General features: G+C 41.0%; 2 protein-coding genes across 2 annotated transcripts; both read right to left on the bottom strand.

Annotated features, from left to right (window-relative positions):
• Positions 1–4742: 4742 nt before the first annotated feature.
• Positions 4743–10153, bottom strand: LOC120286980 (nudix hydrolase 10-like). Its single transcript, XM_039299601.1, has 9 exons — positions 10021–10153; positions 8420–8651; positions 8259–8310; positions 7984–8082; positions 7187–7255; positions 7053–7103; positions 6920–6954; positions 6672–6780; positions 4743–4827 (listed from the first exon to the last, which is right to left on the bottom strand). The coding sequence occupies exons 1-9, from the start codon at positions 10151–10153 to the stop codon at positions 4789–4791; spliced, it is 819 nt and encodes a 272-aa protein (XP_039155535.1). The 3' UTR covers positions 4743–4788.
• Positions 10154–18748: 8595 nt separating this feature from the next.
• LOC104430855 (nudix hydrolase 7-like) lies at positions 18749–21369 on the bottom strand. The gene is made up of 10 exons (XM_039299600.1): positions 21214–21369; positions 20794–20859; positions 20728–20735; positions 20287–20573; positions 20034–20167; positions 19857–19934; positions 19723–19773; positions 19592–19626; positions 19362–19470; positions 18749–19247 (listed from the first exon to the last, which is right to left on the bottom strand). Exons 1-10 carry the CDS (start codon positions 21367–21369, stop codon positions 18987–18989), a joined length of 1185 nt encoding a protein of 394 aa, XP_039155534.1. The 3' UTR covers positions 18749–18986.
• Positions 21370–21747: the final 378 nt, after the last annotated feature.

Here is a 21747-nt window from a genome sequence, read left to right as displayed (position 1 = left end):
TTCGCTTGGTAAAGTTAAGAGAATAGTCCTTTTGGTCCATTATACGTGGTCTCTTTATCACTTTGTTCCAGAATTGCCAATGCCACCTCTTGCGGTGAATGTTTGGTCCAAGTCTTCACCGTTGTATTTGGTGCTTATGGTTAGTCTTCTGCTATAATTTTAGCCGGTGAATTGCGATTCTCAGTGTATTCTGTTTTTATCTCTTAGGATATCGATTTTGATATCATAAGCATGCCAAGTCAGCAGACAAGCAAGATAAGACTGCAAGTAGTGAGGATCAAGAATTACTTAGCTGGGAAGATGCTGGCTATGATGGAGTTGAAGTTGAAATCCAGGAGCTTATGGATACTTGGGACTTCATCGATAAGCTCAGAGCTTCAATTTCCAAATGGAAGAATTGGTAACAAATTTGATCCTCTCTTCATTGTTTTCGTTTAGATGTCATTGTTGATCTATGAGTCTTATGCCTTGTTAGTTATCATGAGTCACAGAAGAGGAGAAGCGTGTGGATCAAAGTGGCCTTGTCAAGTCAGTAGTTAAGGCACATACGGTTCGTCATGGAACAAAACATATTCGGGTAGCTTGCCTGATGATAGATCTATTCCCTGGACATGCTTCCTATGCAGCATTAGCTAGCAATTTCATAATGTATCAAGTGTTCTCATGATTTTTGTTTTCGTGAGAACTGGGCAGGAGGGATTTAGGCTTTAGGTACAGGCAGGTGCTTTGCTTAAGGTGGCGATTGCTGCTTTGCTTAAGGTGGCGATTGCTGCTTTTGGTCTGAATGAAAAAGGAGAGATAACTGTGAACCCTCAATGTCATTCGTTGGATTGTTTCTTTCGGCTACTCTTGAACATTCAAATTAGAGGAAGGAATGGACAGAGGCCTCACTTAGACCTTCATAACTCATAAGCCAAAACATATAAGTGCAAGTTCGTTCTTTCCAGATGCCTAGTTTCTGGTAAGATTACAGTATGACTTGGCAGTTTCGAAGTCGAGACGTTTTCTTCTCTTTCCAGGTGCTTGTGGTTATTGAGAAAGGCAGGAAATTTGAACGCACGGGCATCTGGAAGATCCTGACCGGACCTATTGATGAGGTGAGTACCTTCGATAATTAATGTTGCATAAGATGTTTTCACGGTCTTTAATTTCCGTAATTATAGTTTTACGAATTTTATAATTTGACTATGTATTGGGCGAGGATGTTTTTGCTATAGCTGTCAGAGAATAAAAAAGCAACAGGAATAAGTGATTTTTTCATATGTTGGGCAGTCTCACAAACTTTTACCTCCTGTTATGGATGCACTGAGTAAACAGCATGAAATGGATTCACTTTTTGTGATGCTGTGGTACTTCATGTAAAGTTCTGTTTACATAGTCTGGTTTGGATTAATATTGTTTCTGCGAGGCTGTTTCTGAAACCAGAATCACTTTTACTTTTATAATTTCTAAAGGTTGTCTTTAAACCAATTTTAAATGATATGTTATGTGGCCGTGTATTCAGTGAGTTTAATTCATCAAAACTGTGATTTTGCATTCTAAGGTTGAATAATTACTGCACTTTCATCGTATAGTGATGTTGGAATTCACACCTCCCTTTTTGCTTGGGGCTCTGCTTAGGAAGGGCAATAAAGCACGAAACGAGCAGAGACACAGAACTGTAACTGTTAGCAAAATAATCTCATGGCTTAGCTACCTTCAAAATGACTATACATTGAAGAATATGCTGCAAGAAGTGATGGAAATAAAGAAGACCTCCCAGAGAGGCAATTATCTTGTGTAATACACTGAGAAAGGACTCGATTGTCTTTCATCACTCTGAATTCACTATGGCCACTTACAAACACACAGCAAAATGGTGATGACAATACAATACAAGCACACCTTCTGTTTAAATATGTATGGAACAACAATGAAGAAAAAGAGAAAGAAAAAGAAAAAAGAAAACCAATGGGCAGTACATAAGCCATTTTCTTTGTTTTGCGTGCGCTTTTCTATAGCAGATGATCACTTACCCGTCTCTTCTTTTACTTCTCTGGATGCCAGGACTTCATCGAATTAGCCTTTACAATAAAATCCTATTATCTCAGACTGTGGTGCATTAATACGTTTTGGTCTTCATTTAGAGCCTTTTTCTGTAATTAGCCTTCTGATGTTCCTGTTTGCAATGCTATTTCTTATGTTCGATCGCAGGCAAAGCCACAAAGCAGACTTCCGAAAACCAGCGTTGGTCTTTCTTTTGCAAGCTTAAGCAAAAGTCAGAACCATAAGAAACAGGATGTAGAGATCAAGGTAGCCCAGGTAAATTGCACCTTTTGCTAATCTTCTTGATTTTAGTATGAAGTATGATGACTCTAAACTCATTAAATCTTTGCCGGGGCTGTCTTGTACAATCTGCACTGCATGCTTTGATCTTGCATTCTTGCTCATTTATGCTAGACAATGATCTAGTAAAATCGTAAGTATAGTTTCTTAAGAACATCAACAACGAGTGACTTTCAATGTCTGTTCAGATCTACCCATTTAATAGAGGTATTAAAAAAGCTAATCATTCATTAGTTCTTTCTTTGGCCAAATTTATGAACTGAACTAGATGAACTTTATTTTGGTTTCCAGTGGATGCCCATTGAGGAGCACGCAGCACAATCTTTCATTTTCAAAAACGAGCAATTCTATTACATGATGATGATCTGCTCAGGCGGGGGCTGTTTGTGGCTACCACAGTTTTGGTCCTTTGGCCACAACTTGGGAGTGGCAAAGAAGTTAGATCTACTGCTATTACCATGAATATCTGGGAGAATAATGCAAGTTTTCTGTAATGGTTAGAATGGACTCAGTCCAGTGGACCCAGGACTAGGCGAGAATGTTTTGGTGGGATGTTGCATGAACTTTTGCTTCCTGTTATGGATGCACTGAGTAAATAGCATGAAACGGATTCACTTTCAGTGCTGCCATAGTAGTTTTTGTAGAGTCCTGTTTACAGAGTCTCGTTTGATTAATATTGTTTCTGCAATTGTTTCTGAACCAGAATCACTTTTAATATTATAATTTCTAAGGTTGTCTTTTAAACCTATTTAAATGATATGTTATGTGGCCGTGTATTCGGTGGAGTTTTAATTCGTCAAAACTGTGATTTTGTATTCTAAAGTTGAATAATTACTGCACTTTCATAGTATAGCTATGTTGGAATTCACACTTCCCTTTTGCTTGGTGCTCTGCTTGGGAAGGGCAATAAAGCGCAAAATGAGTAGAGACACGAACTGCAACTGTGAGCAATATATTCTCATGGCTTAGCTACCTTCAAAATGACTATCCATTGAAGAAGAAGCTGCAAGAAGTGATGGAAATGGAGAAGACCTCCCAGAGAGGCAATTACCTGGTGTCATACACTGAGAAAGGACTCAATGTCTTTCATCACTCTCGAGTTCACTATGGCCACTTACAAACACACAGCAAAATGCTGATGACTATACAATACAAGCACACCATCTGTTTAAATATATATGGAACAACAATGACAAAAAAGAAAAAAGAAAAAGAAAAAAGAAAAAGAAAATCTAAGGGGCAGTACAAAAACCATTTTCTCTGTTCTGCGTGCGCTTTTCTACAGCAGATGGTCACTTACTCCCGCCTCTTGTTTCACTTCTCTGGATGCCAGGACTTCATCGAATTCAGTGTCTATCCAAATGAAATGAAGACAATCGCTTTAGCTGACATTCCCATGCAAAGGAATCGAGATATTAGCACGTGTTTGCTTTATTAAAACGATGCCCAACGTATGCATGGATCAATTATTCCTCTCTCTTCTTTTACGTATCTGATAGCTGTAGCAAATACATCCTCACCCTGTACATGGTCGAATTATAAAATCCCCGTGAAACCATCAAGAGCCACTAACCAACATCAAAGAAGCCGAAAACACCTGACCTAGCGTTAATTATCAAATATACTCACCTCATTGACAAGTCCAGTCAGGAGGTTCCAGATGCCTGTGCCTTTGAATTTCCCGCCTTTTCTCCGTAACCACAAGCACCTGGAAAGAGAAGAAAATGTTTCGACTACGAAACTGCCAAGTCTTGATGTAATTTCACCGAAACCAGGCATCTGAGAATGAACTTGCATGGACATGGTTTGGATTATCAGTTATGATGGTCTAAGAAGGGGCCCTTTGTCCGTTCCTTCCTCTAATTTGACTGCCTAAGAGTAGCCAGAAGGAAGAATCTAATGAATGAGATTAAGGGTTCACAGTTATCCATCCTTTTTCATTCAGACCGAAAAGCAAGAAACAGCCACCTTAAACAAAGCATCTGCCTGTACCTAAATTCTTCCTGCCCAGTTCGCATGAAAACAAAAATAATTAGAATGCTTGATACATCATGAGATTGCTTGCTATTGCTGAACAAGAAGCATGTCCGAGGAATAGATCCATTATAAGCCAAGCTACCAGAATATGTTCCGTTCCACGAAGAACTGTATTTACCGTAACTGGTGACTCGACAAGGTGTGCATGCTCAATGGGCACTTTAATCCACACGCCTCTCCTCTTCTGACTAATGATAACTATCAAGGCATAAGACATATAGATCAAGAAGTTACATCTAAAGAAAACAATGAAGAGAGAATCAAATTCATTACCAATTCTCTCATTTGGAAATTGAAGCCCTGAGCTTATTGATGAAGTTCTGAGTATCCGTAAGCTCTGGGATTTCAACTTCAACTCCATCACAGCCAGCATCTTCCCACCAAGGATTTCTTGATCCTCACTATTTGCAGTCCTATCTTGCTCGTCTACTGACTTGACATGTTTATCATATCAAAATCGGCATCCTAAGAGACAAAACAGAATATACTCAGTATTCACAATTCACCAGCTTAAGTTACAGCAGAAGACCAACTATCAGCACTGACTGTAACTGTGAACACTAGACCAAACATTCAGCATAAGAGGTGGCAAAATATGAGAGGACAAATACTGGAACAAAGTGACAAAAAGAGACCAAGTATGATGGACCAAAAAGGACAATTATTTGAACTTTACCGAGCGGAGTCTCAATACATCTAAACTTTTGGTAATCTAGGAGTTACTTCTGTTTTGGCTTCTGTTTTTCCTTCCCTCCCTATTTCAATAGGATCATATGTTCAGATGTATTCAACAGTTGAATGGTTATGGTAAAGAGCAGATATAGTATATAGAGACAGAAATACAATAAGGACGACAGTTGGCCCTAACCAGAACAACAAATAAAAGCAAGATATGGCCATCTGCCACAAAAAAGTGCACACAAAACAAAGAAAATGGCTTATGTACTGTCCCTTAGTTTTATTTTTTCCTTTTTTTCCCCATCGTTGTTGTTCCATGAATATTTAAACAGATGGTGTGCTTGTATTGTATAGTCATCAGCATTTTTGCTGTGTGTTTGTAAGTAGCCATAGTGAATTCAGAGTGATGAAAGACAATTGAGTCCTTTCTCAGTGTATTACACCAGGTAATTGCCTCTTTGGATGGTATTCTCCATTTCCATCACTTCTTGCAGCTCATTCTTCAACGGATCATGGTCAATTTATAATCACTATGAAGATGACTAAGCTGCAACATTATTTTGCTCACAGATGCAGTTCTGTCTCTCTACATTTCATGCTTTTTGCCCTTCCAAAGGAGAACATCAAACAAAAAGGGAAGCGCCAATTCTAAACATCAGTATGCCATGAAAGTGCAGTAACTGTTTGAACTTCAGAATGCAAAATCACAGTTTGAATGGATTAAATCTTCCTGTGATTTTTCATACGCATGGCCATATATCAATTACGCAGGTTGCTTAGAAAGCAACCTTTAGAAATTAGACTAAGAAAAGTGACTCAGCTTCCCTGGATAGCCTCCCGAAGACAATACTAGTCCAAACCAGGCTATGTTATCAGAACTCTGTATAAACTACTATAGCAGGACAGAAGATGCAGCTGTTTCGTGCTATTTATTCAGTGCATCCACAACACAAGAAGCAAAAGTTCATGCAACATCACACCCGAGAACCTTTTTCCCAGTTCCAGGTCCATTGGACTGACTCCATTCTAACTGTGACGAAATCAACAGTGGGGATCAATGTGATCCAGTAGGCCTAGGTCTAGGGAAGAAATTCCCCACCACAACCTAGGAATTATGCAAAACTTGCAAAGTCCTCCTGAACACCAAGGTAATTATTGCAGTAGATGTGAGACCTTTTGCCACCCCGAGTCGTTGTTGCCAAAGGAGTGAAACCAGGGTAGCCATAATTTGCCCTTGCCAAGCAAATCTTCGCCATAGAATTGAATTGCTTGTCTTTGACAATGAAAGGTTGTGCTGCGTACTCCTCAATTGGCATCCACTAGAATCAAAAAATAAAATGGTCTACTTCGATTCATAGATTTGGCCAAAGAAAGATCTAATGAATGATCATCCTTTAAACACCCCTAGTAAATGGGTGGAATCTTAATAGTCATTCAGTGAAGTGACTCGTTGTGGCTTAAGAAAATTATACATCAGATTTTGCTAGACTCATTGTTCAGCACAAATGAGCAAGAATGCAAGACTAAAGCATGCAGCCAGTATTGTGCAAGACAGCCCAAGCAAAGATTTAATTAGTAAAGGTCGCCCTACTTCTACCAAAATCAATAAGATTTGCAAGTGGGCAATTTACCTGGGCCGCCCTGACCTCTAGATTCTGTTCCTCGATAGAAGATGATTGTGGCTGAAGCACACAAAGGAAGGACAAATCTGATTTTGGGAAGAATGATTTGTGGTCTTGCCTGCAATAGCACATAAGAGAGTATTTTAGAAAAAGAGAATGCAAATTTGAACATCAGAAGGCTAAACATGGAAAAAGGCTCTAAATGAAGACCAAAACATATTAATGCACCGCAATCTGAAGTAGAGGATTTTCTTTACCTGAAATAGAGGACTTCAACGAATTTAGTGTCTACCTATAGAACGAAAAAAAAAATATGGCTTCAGTTGGAATTCTCAAGTAAAATGCTTTAGAGAATTAGCTTTTCAACACAACATAAAACTCATTACTTACTCCTGTCTCTTCCTTCGCTACTCTAGCAACTGCATGGCATATATCTTCATCCTACAGGGATAGAGTCACGGTCAAACAATTGCAATACATATTGATAATTCTGATGCAGCACTTGATATCTTGAACGTACTCACCTCATAACAACTCCAGTAGGAAGTTTCCATGCCTTTAAACCTTCCACTATTCTCTGGGACAACAAGCACCTAGAAAGAGAAGGGGTTGAAGGTTTTAAGTTCTTTGAAGTGTTGAGTGTGTGGTTGTATTAAAATCACATCGAAAACCTGATAAAACAGAGTGAAAGCATGCACCGAAGGAAAGCAAATATAAAATTTTGCTGCATTTTATCTATTCTTTAAGTAAGGCTGTGATTGACGGATTGAATCACTTAAGATAGGAAAAACAGACAGAAAATTATAGATCGATGCTAAAGATGAGAAGGTTCATTGTACTTAATCACATAACTAAACAGCTCGCCGTTTAGATATCCTAGTCAAACCAAAAGATTATAGGAAGGCATTGGCACCAAAGGCTGGTTCTGTTAGGTAAAAGGTTAAAAAATCCAACATCTCTGCTTATCAACGATGGTAACATACACAAACACGAATCCATTGAACATGAATGTTAATGATTTCTTCCCAAGCAAAATTACTGGCGATCCTATCTATCCTTTTAAAGGTTTCAATGCCTATCAAGTGGGGATTTCACACACTGCATATCTCTAGTTTTACTTATTGCCTCAGGGAGAATTGTCCAGTGCTAGAGTCCGACCTTGAACTGCTAAGAATTACTGAATGAGCAAATTGAATGTTACATTTCATCGCTCTGCATCTTCCTATTAGATAGTCCTAAAAGGGCAAACGCAAGAAATGAGACAGTGACAAGCCAGAAAGTTACCTCTCCTTTATCATTCAAGACGAAAGCAATAACGCACCCCATGGGAAGCATTCACAGGAATAAGATTGGGGGTCAAAGGAAGCCAGGGGACAAACACTGAGTAACTCGCTTCAGAATGGTGGTACCTAAATCCTTCCTGCCAAATTACCAGACAATACTGCAATCAACCGTCTACTTCATACCTAAACCTATCAAACTTTCTGCTGGAAAGAGATTTAACAAGTATGGACAATGAGTTGAACTAAATATCGCAGTGGCCACTGCTAATCCTTAGCCAAGAAGAAAGATATAAATGTACCTCCTCTATAATACCAACGAGATTTGAACATTGAGCGAGCAATTTGATGCACACAACCTTCTTCCCCTGCATCCAAAAGATACCCAATAAGAACAAATACAGTAGAACAAAGCGGTATTCTTAGAAATCGAAGGACAAAAAAATCGACAGGACCGACAAACTACAAGTTCAGTACCTGTTGTTTCCAGGTTGATATTGAAGCTCAGAAGCCAACGGGCAAAGACACCCAGCATCCATACGCTCCTTCATCACCACAGTGACTCCTCCAGTTGAATCCTCATGCCAATTGAGCAGTTGAATCTGCTGGATCCCACTATTGTTATTCCCAGCCATGCCTTGCCTCAAAGCTGATGTTGCACCGATGGACTTCGTATCTAACTGGGGAGATGGCACTCTAGGAGCTAAACCTGGACAAATGAATTATCCACTGATGTATAGCGGAAACAACTTGACTAGCTCAAAAGCGAAGTGATAGACCCTGATAGAAAACACCCAGAACAACAGTACTATCAAACAAATGAGGGAGACAATGAGCGCACCTTCAGGAGAGCTTGAGAGAGATCAAAGAGAAAGAGATCTTTCGACGCTTGAAGTTCCTGCAGACAGGGATTGAAGAGTGGTCTCTATATATACCCAGTTTGAAGAGAATAACAGTGAATAGACATCGCTATCAAAACATCCGTGGGATGTCAAGACCCCCCATGATGAAATGGGAATGTGTCTTGACATCCCACATCACTATCAAAAACATCGCTATCAAAAACATCCGTGGATGATGAAATGGGAATGTGTCTTGACATCCCACGGGTCTTGACATCCCACGGATGTTTTTGATAGCGATGTCTATTCACTGTTATTCTCTGATAGCAATGTCTATTCACTTTTATTCTCCTCAACCTGGAGGCACACATCAGTAATTTAACTGACAGCGATATCCCCTCAACCTGGAGGCACAACATCGGTAATTTAACTATTTGATACCCTCCATTCATGACTTTTGGGTCGGATAGTAAGTGTTGTCAAATTGAAAAGCTTTAACAAAATGAGCATATAATATCTTTTGGTCGTAGAAGAAGAAAATAGTTGTCAAATTAAAGACGCTCTAACAAAACAAGCACACAATATCCCAATGCACTTATTTTTCGTCAACACGCCCATTGCTTTCCAGGTGCACCTGCTTTCATGCCCTTTCTTTTCACTGCCGATTAGCTTTACGAGGCCATTTTCATCTATCTGTTTCTACTTTGCTTATTTCCTTATTCTTTTTTCTCTCCCTAAAAATTAACTCAAATATCATACATTACCGCTTTAATTCTACATTATAGAAATTATTTCCGGATATTATTATTTAGGGAGTTTTATCCATTTTCGTAAATGGCGAAAATAGGAATGGGTGCTTTTCGGATGGAGTAAAAACAATCGGAGGAAGGGAATTTTATTTACTTTTAGTCATACGCGAACGCACCAATGGTTGAGTTGCCCATCATCGCAGGGCAAATGTAGACGACCCGGATGCCCGAATAAAAATATTGAATTAATACGGTCTAGGCATCAGCCAAATAACTCCCAGGGCCAAAAAGGAGGGCATCGGCTGGAATCTCAACGTGTGTGTGACAAGGTAGTCACACTTTGATGCTCGATTAAAAAAATATTAAATTATTGTCGGGCCACGAGAAAATATTCAGTGATTTAGTTCCGCCACGTCAACATGCTACATGACATATTTTTTCACTCACACCCAGTAAGTAATGATATTTTGACATGGTGTTCACGTACCCATGTCAGCGATTGACGTGGACAGGCCGACCACGAGAAAATCTTCTCTCTCCTTCACCTCTCCTCTCTTCCTCCTCCATCCATAGCCGCCGACCTCCGCCTCCTCCACCGTTGCCACCAGCGGCGAAGTCATCGGCACCATGAACAGGCCGACCACCACTGCGTTCAAGCCGAGCCTGTTTTCTCCGTCTCGTCGTTCTCTAGGTCTCGAATCTGATCTTAGTCTCGTGTTCTCTAGATCTCGAATTTGGCCTGTTCATGGCCGAAATCATCGGCGCTGGTCCATCCATGGTCGAACGCGTTCAGGCGTCCATGGCCGTCGGGATATGTGAGCTCCGTCCATCGCCCGACGGCCATGGACGCCTACTTCCTCTACTTTTCTTCTTGATATGTGAGCTCCGTCCATGGCCGTTGGGATCTCGACCTTGCCCATCACGGTCGTGGACGAGCAGTCATGGCCAAACCTGAAGGCTGCTTCAGATCTGGGAGCCATGCCTAGAGTGCCACATCCACTACTAAGGCTTTACTTGAAATTCTCAAGTGAAATGCCTTGCCTCAACTGATGATGCACCGCTGGACTTTGTACCTGACTAGGGAGATGGCACTCTAGGAGCTACACCTGGACAAATGAATAGACAATTCATCCACTGATAGAGATCAGAAACAACTTGTCTAGCTCAAAAGGAAAGAAATAAACCCTGGTAGAAAATACCCAGAACGCTACTACTAAAAAATGATGAGGTAGACTTCAGCGGTCTCTGGTTTACTAAAAGAAAAGTGAAAACTCCCCTCGCAAACAATTTCTTTGGTGGGGATGCTCGTTGAACCTCCTGTAATTTTTGTCATTGTATATATGTCCAGGTGCAGCCAAGAACCTGACCAATCACTCATCCGATGGATACGCAATGCTCAAGAGCATCAAGACAGCAACGAAGAAAAATAGGAACTTTCTGAAAAGAAAAGGAACCAAACAGAAAAACTAACTAAATTGGGAATGTCCATGAATCAAACAAATGAAGAAACACTGAAGGTGGGCACTTGGGTAGGCATTACCGTCGTCACAGACACAGACGATGGATTAAATAATGAAAGCGGGAGAAAACCAATGCACCAATTCACGTGTACCCTCTAAAGCCTTTTGCTTGAAAGTCGTAAAACCACTCAAAAAGTGGCCTCGGACGACTGGTGGCGAGAAGGAGTGGGTTGAAAGCTCGTTTCTTTTGAGCCTCAGCACGAACATCAAACGGATGGAGATTAAGTCGTTTCCAATGTACTGCTATCGCTCCAACGGCTAAAGCGAAGTGAAAGATAGAGGCAGCAACGGCAAACTATATAAAGGCTTCTGGGTCTGCGAATTTGAAAAATCTGGGGAGAAGGAACGTCGCGTGATCTGGTGGTCTTCGAAGATTTGCGGCGAACGTTCCCTCGGCTGCACACCTCCACGGACACGGAACCGAAGAAGATGCAGGATGCCACCGGGCAGTGGGGACACACTGCTGTTGGCAGGGACGGATAAAAAGAGAGGATTCGCCCATTTCGTGGGTCGTCGTCATCTGTCTTGGGCTTTTCTTCGTTGGGGTGTAGATTGGGGATTGGTCCTTCTCCCCTATGTGCCGCGAGAATGCGTCCCACATAATCAGAAGATATGATAATTAGGACGCCTTTTTTATCCTCAATTCCCCCGGTGATTCTTGCATATCTTAATTGATTATAATTGATATAATCTTTATCTTAATCATCTAATGAAACATGTACTATTCATTAATATAGAAATACACATAAATTATTTCTTTGTTATAGCGTTTTTCTTTGATAACTACCGACCCAAAAGTTGTCGATCCCCTCATATGAGAACCACCCCACCGTACTTGATGGTCATGTCTCGTGATCGAACGAAGAGCAAGAAAAGGCAGCTGAAGAAGGAGAACAGGGACGAAAACGTAAAGCCATGTAGAAAATCGGCAGAAACTAAAAAGGACCGAAGCTTTAAATTCCTTTTTTCCGTTTTGTGGGATTATGAGACAGAAGCAATCATTTACACTGTCGATTTCAAGGAAATCACAACAGCCATTAATGAGGTATACACATACATCATGTGTATCTACTTAAACTTTGACTTGCTTTCGTCAACCAGCCTCTGTCATCAGTGTTCACCAAACTCCATGAGAGACTTGGGCACTAACTACAACGTCTACTCTCTCTCACTCTCTCATTCTCTCTCATTCTCTTTACGAGAATTTGGTTTGACAAAGATCATTTGATTTACAGGTGGCCAACGCAAGAGGATGTTCAAGCTCTAGTCTGAAGCGAACAGTTTCCTTTATAACTTGAACAAGGATTACTATTGATAAGTACATTAATCTCATGAGACATGCAGGAAGAGGGGAGTGGGAATTTAATTTGAATCCATCTATATGTTTTATACCATCCAGTAAATATTATTTCCTATTCACAAGGAGCCATTCCGTTTAATGACTATAATTTCATGGAATTTACTGCTTAATAACCAAGTAGGAGAAGTCCTGCAATAATCATTAGAAGATTGAATTTCTTTATGCCACTTATACTCTCCTCTATAACAACCCGTGACTTTCGGATAGCAAATCTCCAACGGTACGACTGTTCTATAGATCCGAAGCTGATGACAGACCACTGGACATGTTAATGATATCAAAAGCGTATCTTAAGAGATAAAGCAGTGTATACGGAATATTAAAATCACCCGCTTAATTTATAGCAGAAGACCAAGTGTCAGAACTGACTTTTAACTGAGAAGACTTGGACCAAACATCCAGTGTAAGAGGTGGCATAATCAGAGAGTTCCGGAGCAAAGTGACACAGAGGAGACCTACTATGATGGAACGAAAAGGACTATTTCTCTTAACTTTACTGAGCGGAGCGTGGATACATCTAACTTTTTCGCAATCCAGGAGTCCTCCCCTTTCCATTTCAATTTGATAAGTTGTCCGAACGTAATCAACGGTAGAATGGAGACGGAAAATGCAAGAAGGACCACTTTTGACAATAACCCGGACGATAGACAAAAGAAAGGTTCGGTCATCTGCTGCAAAAAAGTGCACAAGAAACAAACAGCATGGTGGGCGTACTGTCGCCTAGTGAGTGGTCGGAGTGTATTCAGGGTATAAGACATTGTGTCCTTTCTCAGTGTATTACGAAAGGTAATTGCCTCTGAGGGAGTTTCTCTCCATTTCCATCACTCCGTGTGGCTTATTCTTCAAGGAGCATGGTCAACATATCGTCATTTCAAAGGCAACTAACCTACAAGATTATTTTGCTCACTGATGCAGTCCTGTGTCCACTCATTTTGTGCTTTAATGCCCTTCCAAAACACCACACCAGACAAAAAGGGGAGTGCCAATTCTAAACATGGCTATGTGATGGAAATGAAGTGATTGTTCATACATTAGAATGCTAAATCCCAGCTATACTGGATTAAAACTACCAGGGACTTTTTCATACGCACAGCCACAAAAAATATTTTTTACACAGGATGCATTTAAACCTTTAGAAATCACAATATTAGAAATGATTCTGCGTCCAAAAACCATAATTTGAAACCAGACTATGTGAACAGAATTCGACAAAACTACTACAAAATGACACAAAAGTGACTCATGATTGCAAAGTCCTAACCTCTAAGTTTGTCGGACCTCCATATGGGGTCCACAAAATCAGCAGGTGGGCTTTGGGTGGATTTGGGTCGGGTCATTAATGGGTCGACTGAAAATCACTCCATTAACCCATTTACACCAATTTAAGCTTAATGTAAATTTTTCGACCCATACCCGACCAATACCGACTCCAACCATAGTAATAAAATACTTTCATATTTAACCAAATTTAGGAAAACTTATTCTTATGTTTTTTTTTAAAGATTATATTACTAAAAACTTCCAAGCTTACTTCTTATATATATATATATATATATATATATATATATATATATTATTTTTAAAATTGAATTTCTAAAATAGTTTTATACAACATAAATTTAATGGACAATTTTTATAATTTTTAAAATAATTATTTTAAAAAAATCAAATATTAATTATTTTATTTTTTAAAATTAATTTTTAAAATATAATTTTCTTTTTTTCTTTTTTGGTTCTTCGAGCCTTGCTAGATCCAACGAGCTTGAGTCTCGCCCCTAACGGGCAAGCTCGAGCTCGCCTCTGTCGGATGTGGCGAGGCTCGAGCCTCGCTAGACATCGGCGAGGCCTCCGCCTCACTAGATTTGGCGAGCTCAAGCCTCGCCAGCGTCAGGGCAAGCTCGAGCTCGCCTCACCGATCTGCGAGGCTCACCGGCGTTGGGCGAGGCTCGAGCTCGCCTCGCCGGACTGTGAGGCTCGAACCCGCCCGACACCGGTGAGTTCGAGTCTCACCGGATTGGTGAGGTTCAAGCCTCGCCGGGCACGGCAAGGTTCGAGCCTGCGCGATTGCCGCGAGGCCTCGCCTCGCTAGATCCGGCGAGCTCGAGCCGGCCCGACATCACCGAGTTCGAGGCTCGCCGGCGTCGGCCGACCATTGTCGTGCCGACAACAAGAGGAAGAAGAAAGAAAAAAAAAAAGGAAGAAAGAAAAGAAAAGAACAAGAAAAAAAAAGAAAAAAAGAAAAGAAAATTAAAATAAAAAAATAATTATAATTTCAGTATTTATAAAAATTATTTTTGTAAAGTTAAAAAGAGAAGAGAGTTTCTCTCTTAAGACCCACTTAAAACTCACCTATCAAAGTAAACCCATTTAACTATTTTTTGTCAAAAATAAGTGACCCATATATGACCCATTTATGATTTAAATGGGCCATAAATGGGTCTAAGACTCATTTTGACACCTCTAGGTCCAAGAAAGAAATTCCGCATCACAATCTAGGAATTACACACAACTTGTCAAGTTCTCCTCAATTTCGGGGTGTTATTGCAGTAGACGGAAGTCCTTCTGCCACCCGAGCAGTTGTGGCCAAAACAGTAGAACGCGGGTAGTAATGATGAGTCTTTGCCAAGCATATATTTGCCATGAAATTGAATTGCTTGTTTTCAACAACGAAAGGTTGTGATGCGTACTCCTCAATTGGCATCCACTTTAATCAAAATAAAATATATCCAGTTCAAGTCATTAATTTGGCCAAAGAAAGAACCGATCTTTGAACACCGCTACTAAATGGGTAGATCCAAACAGATATCTAGTGCAGTCTCTCATCGTTGATGTGCTTAATAAATTATACATTAAATTTTACTCCATTCATTGTTTAGCACGCATGAGCAAGAACGCAAGATTAAAGCACAATGCCCAGCATCGTACAAGACAGCCCAAGCAAAGATTTAATTGGTAAAAAGTCCTCATACTTCAAGCAAAATCAAGAACTACCGCATGGACAGGCAGCCTGTTGTCGCCAACTGCCGCACGACCGCCGCCTCGATACATGACTGCTGGCTATCGTCGCCAACCGGCGGCGCAAGATCGCGCCCACACTCATTGGCGGTCGGTGGTGACGGTCGGCGGTCGTGCGGCGGTCGTGCGGCATCATGCGGTGGCGGGCAGCCATCGTGCAGCAGTTGTTCGGCGGTGGGCGATGGTCGACAATCCGTGAGTAAGAAGAAAAAAACAAATAAATACAAAAAATTATAAATTTTTACCAAACGTATTTTTATTTTTTTTATTTCAAAAATATAAATTTTGTATAATTACTAAACACCTTATTTTAGTCAAAATTGTTCCCAGAGTAGAAATAGAAAAAAAAACTCTTTCTAAAAAGAAATAGTTATTTGAAATAGAAATGTTGTCATGTGCACCCATAATGCTGGTGCTAGAGTATGACTCCGAACTTCTAAGAACTACCGAATGAACAGATCACATGTTGCATTTCTATCTCTTTGCATCTTCTTATTAGATAATCTTAAAAGAGCGAGTGCAAGAAATAGGACAATGGCAAGGCAGAAAGTTACCTCTCTTTATCATTCAAGACGAAAGCACCAACGCTGACCCTACGTGAAGCATTCACAGCAACGGTATCGGGGGTCTCAAGAAGCCAGCAGACAAGAATCAAGTGACTTGGTTCGGCATGATGGTACTTGAATCCTTCCTGCCAAATTAGGAACGTCTATCATACATAATCCTACCAAACTTTCTGCTAGAAAGAGATTTAACAAGCATGGACCATCGAGTTGAACTAAATCTCTCAGGGAACAGAGCTAATTCTTAGCCAAGGAAAACATATTGAACGTTGGTGAGGCTCAAGCCCACCGGTCCCGGGCCTTGACGTTGGCGCCGGTCTCGAGGAGGTACTTGAGACGGTTGATGTCGCTGGGGTGAGAGGCCTCGAAGATGTAGCCGAAGAGATGCTGCTGAGGGAGACGGAGCAACCGAAGTCGTCGGGGTAGGGGTCGATGCCATCCATGTCGGGGTAGGGAGGGAAGGAAAAACAGAAGCCAAAACAGAAGTGACTCCTAGATTACCAAAAAGTTTAGATGTATTAATACTTCGCTTGGTAAAGTTAAGAGAATAGTCCTTTTTGGTCCATTATACATGGTCTCTTTATCACTTTGTTCCAGAATTGCCAATGCCACCTCTTGCGGTGAATGTTTGGTCCAAGTCTTCACCGTTGTATTTGGTGCTTATGGTTAGTCTTTTGCTATAATTTTAGCTGGTGAATTGTGATTCTCAGTGTATTCTGTTTTTATCTCTTAGAATATCAATTTTGATATCATAAGCATGTCAAGTCAGCAGACAAGCAAGATAAGACTGCAAGTAGTGAGGATCAAGAATTACTTAGCTGGGAAGATGCTGGCTATGATGGAGTTGAAGTTGAAATCCAGGAGCCTATGGATACTTGTGACTTCATCGATAAGCTCAGAGCTTCAATTTCCAAATGGAGAGAATTGGTAACAAATTTGATCCTCTCTTCATTGTTTTCGTTCAGATGTCATTTGTTGATCTATGTGTGTCTTATGCCTTGTTAGTTATCATGAGTCACAGAAGAGGAGAGGCGTGTGGATCAAAGTGGCCTTGTCAAGTCAGTAGTTAAGGCACATACGGTTCTTCATGGAACAAAACATATTCGGGTAGCTTGCCTTATGATAGATCTATTCCCTGGACATGCTTCCTATGCAGCATTAGCTAGCAATTTCATAATGTATCAAGTGTTCTCATGATTTTTGTTTTTGTGAGAACTGGGCAGGAGGGATTTAGGTACAGGCAGGTGCTTTGCTTAAGGTGGCTATTGCTGCTTTTGGTCTGTATGAAAAAGGAGAGATAACTGTGAACCCTCAATGTCATTCGTTGGATTGTTTCTTTCGGCTACTCTTAGACAGTCAAATTAGAGGAAGGAATGGACAAAGGCCTTACTTAGACCTTCATAACTCATAAGCCAAAACATATGAGTGCAAGTTCGTTCTTTCCAGATGCCTGGTTTCTGGTAAGATTACAGCATGACTTGGCAGTTTCGAAGTCGAGACGTTTTCTTCTCTTTCCAGGTGCTTGTGGTTATTGAGAAAGGCAGGAAATTTGAACGCACGGGCATCTGGAAGCTCCTGACTGGATGAGGTGAGTACCTGTTGATGAGGGATGAGAAAATAAGTGATTTTTTTCTTCACCGATAATTAATGTTGCATCAGATGTATTGTTTTCTTCTTCTTTTTTTCAATTCAGATAGACACTGAATTCAATGAAGTCCTAGCATTCAGGTAAAGATGATGTCCCTCAAAAGTTTAAAATTAATGCAATTATTCTGTTATATTTCTTAAAAGCCTGGTTTTGTTGCACCGCTAGCTCGCGTCAGAGAATAAAATTTTTCTTTTCCTGAAAACCAACGGGAATAAGTGATTTTTTCATCTGCATGTTGGGCACCCGTCTAAATAAAGCAAACATGCTAAAATTTATTAGGAAATCAAGGGGAACTTTTGTCCTAATAGTTTCTTTTAAAAAATTATTAGGAAATCAAGAGGAGCTTTTGAGGCCTGAAGACCAAATTTAGCTAATAGTAACATGATGCTGCAAGGTGCTATATCCTCTGAATAGGGAACTAACTTGCTTCGCGTTCTATCTTAAAATTGCCTTATAAATGAATACCAGGGTAAAGAGAAACCTTTTTATATCCCCATCCAAACACTCTTGTTTCTCTCCCACATTTTCCTCTCCCCCGACGCTTCAAAGTTCAAACCGTCCTTAACGCCGTCCAGGAGTTGATCCTGGGAAAAGTCGGCTTCCATGCACTTATGGTTTGCCACGTGTGTGGGCCATGGCAAATATTGGATCATCTAAAAATAAATATATCTAAAGGATACTCCTGAATTAATTAGTCAAGGTCATCGTTAATTGTGCAATAAGAGGATCATAGACCTATTCAAAGAATGAGATAATGGTCATAATTGATCTGAAGGCAACTTAGATGATTTATTACTAGTGGACCTAAGATATCTACAACTATTAGTTACCACCGCCATTTGAACCATCTCTCCTTACTCATCATCATAAACAACTCGTCCCCAATCTCATCTCCAACCTTCCCCATGAATAATGCTTCCGATACTGCCGCGCTGGGTGGCCCAACCAGTGCCCTTACAAACTCAAAACGAGTCCCGTTCCTTCCGTGCTCACGGGCGGGCACACTTGCTCGACATGCACACGTGCCCCAGGCGCGAGCTTGAAACACAAAAGGAGACTAAAAGCCCAGACATCGGCAACACAGGCAAACACAAGAGAACAGCCTTAGCACAGTAAAAATCTGTTGGGAAACTATAGACAAACCATCATTTACACCATTCCAAGGGCTGAAAAAGCCCAGACATCGGCAACACAGGCAAACACAAGATTTCAGTCTACGAATTGAAGATGGGAAAAACAATGAGCCCCTATATCTCCAAAAAACAAGAAGCAAAAGACCATGCGACATCGCAACCGGAAAATTCTTGCCTAGCCTACATGTGCGGCCCACAAAATCGGCGGTGGGGATCAACACGGCCCAGTAGGCCTGGGTCCAAGGAAGAAGTTCCGCATCACAATCCAGGAATTACACGCAACTTGCCAAGTTCTCCTCAATTTCGGGGTTATTGCATTAGATGGAAGTCCTTCTGCCACCCCAGCAGTTGTGGCCAAAACAGCAGAACCCGGGTAGCAATGATCAGCCTTTGCCAAGCATATGTTCGCCATAAAATTGAATTGCTTGTTTTCAACGATGAAAGGTTGTGCTGCGTACTCCTCAATTGGCATCCACTATAATCAAAATAAAATATATCCAGTTCAGTTCATAAATTTGGCCAAAGAAAGAACCAACAGATATCCAGCGAAGTCTCTAAAATCAAGAAGATATGCAAGTGTGCAATTTACCTTTGCTGCCTCGGTCTCTACATTCTGTAACTCAATTGCAGCAGATTCTGGCTGAAGCACACAAAGGAAGAACAAATCTGACTTCGTGAAGAATGATTTGTGGCTTTGTCTGTGACAGAACATAAGAGATAGAATGTGAGAAAAGCGAAAGCAAATTTGAACATCAGAAGGCTAAAAGCAGAAATCTAAATGAAGACCAAAACATACTAAAGATTGAGGATTTTCTCTACCTGAAACAGAGGACTTCCACGAATTTAGTGTCTACCTGTAGAGCGTAAAAGAATAAGGCTTTACTTGGAATTCTCAAGTGAAATGCCTTAGAGAATTAAGTTTTATACACGACATAAAACTCATTACTTACTCCCATCTCTTCCTTAACTTCCTTGACAACCGCATGACATATATACTCACCCTACGAGGATAGAGTCACAGTCAAACCATTGCAATATGCATCGATACTTCTTATGCAGCACCCGATATCTTTAACATACTCACCTCATTCAGAACTCCAGTGGGGAGTTTCCACACACCCGTATCTTGGAACATTCCATTACGCTCTTGGACTACAAGCACCTAGAAAGGGGGACAAAGTTTTTAAATTCTTTAAAGCATTGTGCGTCTAGTTGCAGTAGAATCACGCTGAAAACAAGATAAAGCAGAGTGAACAGATACCTCTCTTCTATCATTCAACACAAAAGCAGCAACGCCGACCATCCGTGAAGCATCCATGGCAACAGTATGAGGGATCTCAGGAAGCCAGCAGACAAGCATCAAGCGACTTGCTTCGGCATGGTGGCGCTTGAATCCTTCCTGCCAAATTAGAACCTTCAATCATACCTAAATCTGCAAAAATTTCTGCTAGAAACGGATTTAACAAGCGAACTAAATCTCTCGGGGACATATATAGTGGACGGGTTATTTCGACCTAAATCCACCCATTTATTGAACTCCCGTCGCCTGGAACGAGGCCGGTCTCTGCGGCGGCGAAGTGGGGGAGGCCGAGGACTCTGCGACCGCACGTTGGCGCCGGTCGATGTCGCCGGCGGGAGAGGCGTCGAAGATGTCGCCGATGGGATCATGTTGAGGGCGACGGAGCAACCGAAGTCGGAGGGGTCGGGGTCGATGCCGTCCATGCCGGGGTCGAGCATCCAAGAAGAGCGTTCAACTCCAAGGATGTTTTTAAGAAGGCCGAAGGAGAAGGGGGATTTTGATCTTTTTGGGTTAGGTAGTCAAGGGTTTGAAATGGACGTACTCCCAATCCTGCTAAAGGGCCTGTTTTTTTGGACCCATTTCACCCCGTTTCTAATATTTTAGCCAATTCATTTACGATCTAACCTCAGACCCAAAAATAAAAAAAGAAATTTACAATCTAGCCTATTAAAAATAGTTAAAGAATGGGTTTTAGATTTATTTTGACACCTCTAATATGTACCTTTACTATAATGTCGACAAGATGTGAATACTCCCAGGGCAATTTGAGCCAGACATCCTTCTTCCCCTGCAACCAAAAGATACCCGATAAGAAATACAGTGCAAAATAGTGGTATTCTTAGACCTGAGCAGGTCTTTAAATTGCTTCACCCTGAACAGGCCATTCCAAAGTGCCTTCCTCCCACAAGCCATTTACAGGCAAATGAGGGGAAGGAACACGGGATAAAGGCCTCACTAGGCTCTCTAGCCACAGTGCTTCTAACGCTGGGATCCCACCTGAAGGGAGGTCACTACCTTATCTTAGCATACTAGGCTGGTAAACCCCCAATGAAAGGTCCAGGATCCTCCCGAGTGGCCAGACCGGCACAAATTGGAAAAAATAAATAAATTGACAAGATCGATAAAATAGAAGTTTCATCACCTGTAGTTTCCAGCTTGATGTTGAAGCTCGGAGCAAGGGGCCAAACACATCAGCATCCATATCCTCCTTGATCTCCAGAATGACTCCACCATATAAATCCTCAAATCCATTAAGCAGTTGAATCTGCTGAATCCCACTATCGTTATCCTCAACCATGCCTTGCCTCAAAGCTAAGGAGGGAAACTATGAGCACACTTTTAGGAGCTTGAGAGGGAGAGAGAGAGAGAGAGAGATCGTTTGATACTTTGAACTATCGTTGCAATCTATTTATACACAATCACTGGTGGTCAGGATGACCAAATGAGTAAAAACGAGGTCAAGATGACCACATGAGTAAAGACGAAAGCGTGTTGCAGAAGAGCAATAGCTGTGCATTTACAAGATAACAACCTAAATTAGTTTGGGAAAATGTTATAAATGGTCTCTGTATTTTTATTTAATATGCAATCTCATCCTTGAACTTTCAATTTGGTTCATGAACTATTGATAAATGTCTGATTTAGTCCATGAACTTTCTATTTGCTCAATTTGGTC

This window comes from Eucalyptus grandis, chromosome 8 (assembly GCF_016545825.1).
Source record: "Eucalyptus grandis isolate ANBG69807.140 chromosome 8, ASM1654582v1, whole genome shotgun sequence".
NCBI classification, from domain to species: domain Eukaryota; kingdom Viridiplantae; phylum Streptophyta; class Magnoliopsida; order Myrtales; family Myrtaceae; genus Eucalyptus; species Eucalyptus grandis.
Note: the sequence above shows the minus strand (reverse complement) of the source record. Positions and strands in the feature narration are given on the sequence as shown.